Source organism: Otolemur garnettii, unplaced genomic scaffold, assembly GCF_000181295.1.
Source record: "Otolemur garnettii isolate 467f Iridium unplaced genomic scaffold, OtoGar3 scaffold00130, whole genome shotgun sequence".
In the NCBI taxonomy this organism is placed as follows: Eukaryota; Metazoa; Chordata; class Mammalia; order Primates; family Galagidae; genus Otolemur; species Otolemur garnettii.
In genome coordinates this window covers 984,586-990,230 of record NW_003852525.1, presented here as the reverse complement: position 1 = coordinate 990,230, position 5,645 = coordinate 984,586, and the positions used below count along the sequence as shown (strand labels likewise).

The 5,645-nt window shown below is 36.5% G+C and overlaps 1 protein-coding gene across 5 annotated transcripts in view; it reads right to left on the bottom strand.

The window, feature by feature from the left end:
- Positions 1-5,645, bottom strand: part of EPHA5 (EPH receptor A5) — a 274,814-nt gene that overhangs the window by 49,277 nt on the left and 219,892 nt on the right. For 3 of the 5 annotated variants that reach the window (XM_023518199.1, XM_003798178.1, XM_012810364.1), the window contains exon 9: positions 5,462-5,527. The exons of the other annotated variants lie outside the window; for them this stretch is intronic. In XM_023518199.1, the coding sequence (XP_023373967.1) occupies positions 5,462-5,527 (66 nt within the window). The remainder of the gene's footprint in view (positions 1-5,461; positions 5,528-5,645) is intronic. 5 annotated transcript variants of the gene reach the window in all.

Genomic DNA, 5,645 nt, shown 5'->3' with positions numbered 1-5,645 from the left:
TTTTTTTTTTAAGTGAGTAAATGCAGTTCCTAGCTCAGAGATGGGCACTCTCATACTGTTCCTCCGTGGTCCAGATAAATTTAAACAAATGTTTTTCCTATACTTCAAAGTAAAAAGATTCAAAAGGCAAGAAATTATAGCGAATATTAACATTCTTAGGAGATGACAGAAAAAAAGTTTAATTTAGCTTTTTCAAAACTACGTTTCTTCATAATTGCACATTTCCTTGTTCTAACATAAGGACCTCAATCACTGCCTAATATTGTATTGAAAGAATTTTATAGCTGGTATCTTGAATAAATTACACCTTTTTTTTGCGGGGGGGAGGAGGCTGAAACTGGGTTTGAACCCACCACCTCTGGCACATGGGACCAGCACCTTACTCCTTTGAGCCACAGGTGCTGCCCTGAATTATACCTTTTTGAGACACACTTTGATTCTTTTACTTCGAGATTTTCTCTAACTAAACAAAGGTAGTCTAAGCAGAAGACCGGCTAACTCAGCCTCATAAAATAAAGATGCACACTAGTATCAGGTTATTAATACAGCGAATAAATACTGGAGCTAGATTAAGTTTTGTTTAATGGGACAGTATACTTCAAAAAGAATCTAAGTGCATATGCATAGGCGTACAATGAGACAGCAAAGATTGAGGCTGTCTTGCTAACAGAACTTTATAAATCTTCATCTGTATTTTCCTTATTTAAAATACTAGGATACTGGGATTTTTGAATGTGTCATAGATTTAAGTTACACAGAGAAATGCAACTAATCTATTTTAACTTGCTGAAATTTCTCAAGCAATTTATTAAGAGAAATGAAAACCACACTCCCTTTGCACATGGGAAGGCGATAATGATTATGCTAAAAAACGAGGTAACTTTGTGGGTTACCATCTCACACGTGATCGAAGATACTTACCACCCTGTAATTGATGGCACGTGAGAAGCTGGATTATTCCTTATTGGATGCTTTAGATATCAGTTTATATTTTTATGTTCTAAAAATAAAACATTTTTTAAACACCATAATTGTTTAGTGCATATAAAAGTGTACCTCTTCCATTAATGAACTTTTAAAGTATTTTTAAAATTAGCTTTAATAGGGAGATCAGAACAATTCCAAATACTTAAAATCACTCAAGGTAAATTATCAACTAGTCTCAATGTTGAATTAAATTTTAATTGACTTAGAATTTTGATATAACCATGCATCTCATAAAACACAGCACTTAGGATTACATTTCCCTGTGTTTAGAAAGTTTTGTTCAAATGCTAGAGTAGCTAATTTCCTATTAATTTAAAATTATTTCACGGGTGCTACCAATGGGTTTCTCGGTGAGAGTAGATCCATTTAATACCTCCTATAGTGTCAGGGTTCATGATTATTTAATAAAGCAAAGTTTTGCAACAGCTTGTGGTTATAGTTTACATAGCAAGCCTTCAACTAAAATTTAGTATACTCTACACAAATCTCAAGCAACCCTGACACGCAGGGCACTATCTGCCACAGGGCACTTTAAATGAAAGTCTAGAATTATAGAGAGAAAGTTTTATTTTTTCCACTTTTCTGCTCTATTTAAGAGAAGACTACTTCTACATACCTCCCTGGAAGGTACCTTGTCAAGATGAGTGTAATAATCTTGCTATAGGGTGTGCAAATAAAATTTTTCTTGCTTCAAATTTCAAGAAACTTATAGTTCATATAGAGAAAAGAACGTAGTTTGCTGAAAAGTTAAGATTAACATCTCAAAAGGATTCATAATCCTTTTGGCCAGAGAAATTTGTTGCATTTTGGTTTTGTTTTTAATATCTGTGCTATGTGTATGAGAAATTTTAATACCTGCTTCATAAGATGAGCTAGAGTTCATCTCCCAGGTCTCTGATTAAAAATTTCTTAAAAATTAAAACGATGAATTTTTTTTTTTTTTTAAAAAGAGGTTGATCTGAAGATCAGAGATTAGGTAAATGAATAAAAATAATTTAACATCTCTATTTCCCCAGTACTGATGCCTTTCCCCTCGCCCCTTGAACCCCTCAGAAGACGCCGTGAATGATACAGAAACACTGGAAAATGAGAGTGAATGAATGAAACAATAATCTGACATGTTCAATTTTGAGAAATGCAAGAAATGGTTGTTTTGGGGCTGTGAGATCTTCAGATGGATTTACAATAAATACTATGTATTACGTTATTGATACATAGTTCCTGTAACTACAAACGCAAATGAATACTCAGAGATGAATAGTAACCTTATTTTAGGAAGTGCAGACTTTATTGCTACATTAAAGAGTCAATTCGGCATTGGTGGTTTGTAAAAATAAATTTTTTTGAGAAGCGAAATTATGATGAACATTTCAAGCTGGTTGTGAAAGCGCAAAAACCGAAGACAAATGGTAAAAGACATCTCTGTGAAAAACGTGGGCAGTCTCTGGGACAGGATGCTGAAATCTAAGCGCCTCAGTTGCGTTCAAACTGTTTCAGAAATAGCTTCTAGCACTGGGTAGATTTCAGTCAAAGCAACGTTTGGAATACTAACTTATGTTTATCCATGTCACAACAAAGAAGGCAACCACAGTGATGAAAAATAATTCGAGATAAAAGGATTTAAAAATGGCAACATGTAATCACAAATTTCATCTTCTAAGTGGCGTATCATGCACTTGAGACGTAATGGAATGTGGCTTCCTGGTGGGAAGTATGACAGTGAAATTCAGAAGCTCAGAGCCGTGCAGAAGCTTTAATGTATCTGAATTCCGAAACCAAGGTTTTTGTTGATCAACAGTTCCTGAAATCATGCTTTTCAACCCCAAATTCCCACCAGGTCTCTCAGGGCATTTCTAAAAGTCAGTTAAGTTGATGATGAGAAATTTTAAAGGATGTGGATTGTGATAGATCAAGGTCAAAACCAATCACACATATATTCACAAGCAATGTTTTCAGAAATGAAAAACAACAAGATTCTAAGATCCAAACGTCTACCCATCTCTAGTCTATAATTGCAAACGTTTCTGCTCAGAAATGATAATGATAGAGTGTGCCTGGAAAATTATTGACATGGCAATTGAAAATGCTGGTATGATTAGACACACAAAATCAGATGACAAGACTTCAGATTTCTTAGCTTTGCACTAACTCCACCAGAAAAATAATTCTTCTCCGTCCTTAATTCCCATTATCTAAGGCTGTTTTCTCTTCAATGCTTTAATCTAAACAAATAACATCCCTCACCGAAACCTTGCAGTGACGTGAAATTATAAAACGGAACTTCAGAACACACAGCAATAACAACATTTTGGTCTTTTTTCCTTTCCCTGTTCTACTTCCGAGCGACTTTATCACTGTCTAATTTACGTGAGCTCCACTAACGTTTGTCTCTTTTGCTTGGTTTTGTTTTACTAAATACACACTTTTTAAAAAAATTCCAGCTCTTCCATTAACCTTTCCATGAAAACTATCAGTATTTTAATGAGCACAGCAGTGCCTTTGTGGCTAAATCGCTTTTGCATAAACACACACACATATAAACACAAATATATCTGCACATACAAACACGTTTGTTGCCTCCACAATGAAGAATTCTTAACATTATTTGAAAAAGGGACAGGGTGCTCTATCTTCACTTTTCTGATGTGCGCTTTGGGAAGGAAAATTTCTGCCTCCTACTTTTCTCTGTTTACCTATTTTGTAAACTTCTTGAAGCCAACTACACAGTAGAAAAAGATACTGTTTTGAAAAATCAAACGTTTCAATTTCGCTAAAGCTTGTCTTTAACAATACTAAGTCATGGGCCGGTAAACGTTCAAACTTCCATTATGAGTCACTGCGATTTAGTCCAATGTAGGAATAGACGTCAATCTTTTTTTCTGAGATGTAAATGCTGTCTACTTTGCTTCAATGATAATTTATCTTTCTTTCTTTCTATCTTTCTTTCTTTTTTTGCAGTTTTTGGCTGGGGCTGGGTTTGAACCCACCACCTCCAACATATGGGGCCAGCACCCTACTCCTTTGAGTCACAGATGCCACTCCTATCTTTCTTAATTTATATCAAATTTAGGATTATTTTACGTACTGAAATAGACTAGGTAATTCAGTGACCATTTCTTAGTTTTTCATAGCACATTAAAAGAAATCACGGTGTACTGCCATTTAATTTATACTTTATTTCCAGATTTCAGGGTTTTTTTGGCTTGTCATGAAAGCCCCAGGCTCGTAAGAATTTCCTGTGTAGGTTAGATGATTTGGAACAAATAATTTACCTTTGCATTAACTGTAAAACTTTTTCCAAACACAAATCTAAAAGTCTGAGCACCAGTTTTCTGAATGATGTGTGTCTGGGTACCTTCCACCACTTCACCCATGCACATCTGTGTACATTCATTCACATACATAAATTTTTAACCAACAAGCATTAATTTATATCTAGAGAATATATGTAACAATTTCAAACATCCCTAGGAAATCCCATAATTCTGAAAAATATATTTTATCTTCTTTTTTGGCAAATTTTAAGTACAAACAAAAACTCAGTGCAATAGCACCCAGATTTAGACTTTTTTTTTTTTTGGCAGTTATGGCCAGGACTAGGTTTGAACCCATCACCTCCAGCATATGGGGCCAGCGAGCGCCCTACTCCTTTGAGCCACAGGAGCCACCCTAGACTCTTTAAGTTAGTGATAAATTGCGTTTGATTCTGTAATCTAGAAAGAAATTTTCTAGACTGTGAGGTAGCTCTTATTAAGGAAAAGTCCCCTATAAATCTGTGAATAGAGTGCCCTGGTCTTATCCTCTAGCCAAAAGTTTTATAGTTACACTATAAATTCATATTTTAGATTTGTATTTATAAATAATTAAGACCCTCCCATTTGGACGGATTCCAAAAAAGGAGCACATTTTTTACTTCGTTGGTATCAAAGCAGGAATGTCATTTCTCATATCCAGAATAATTAATGCTTAATAAAATTAGGTAAACCAGTTAAAATTACATGTGGTTTTACTTTCCAAGGACACATGTATCCACAATGAGATGATGATAATCCCAGTTACATCATGGTCAATCCATGGTTCTATAAGACAGAAAAGGTGATTTCACCTTGACAGATGACATTCTGCCTCCATGTGTGATATGGTTTTCAGTTAATGGAACAACAACACAGCGACATGCTGAATGCGGGCGGAGGCTGTCATCTTAGAACTTCCCAATTTAATTTGGAACCACCGCGAAAGCCTCAGCCGAGAGTATGAATGACCAACACAGGATGGCGTGTCATGTATACTGTTCTAGTTAAAAGAATCCATCGTGAAATCACTGGTCAGGATTCACTTGCGGGAGCCAGTTTCATTCCACGCTTCTCCCTGACGAGGCGTAACTGGTGTACTGACTGTTCAGATGGGTACAAACGAGAAAGGGAAGGGACGCAGGCGGACACCACACAGAAGTGAACGCGGGAGGGACACTGACCATGTCAGGCCTGGATGGGCAACAGCGCACAGGGCAGGAGCCCTCCCACAGCCACAAGTGCAGCAGCTGAAAGGCAAAGGAGAGAGCCCAGGGTGAGGACAGATCCCACTCCGTGCAGGACGCAGCGAAAAGACACTCTCCACTCTGCACATGGACTCAGCGTAAAGATACTCTCCACTCCACA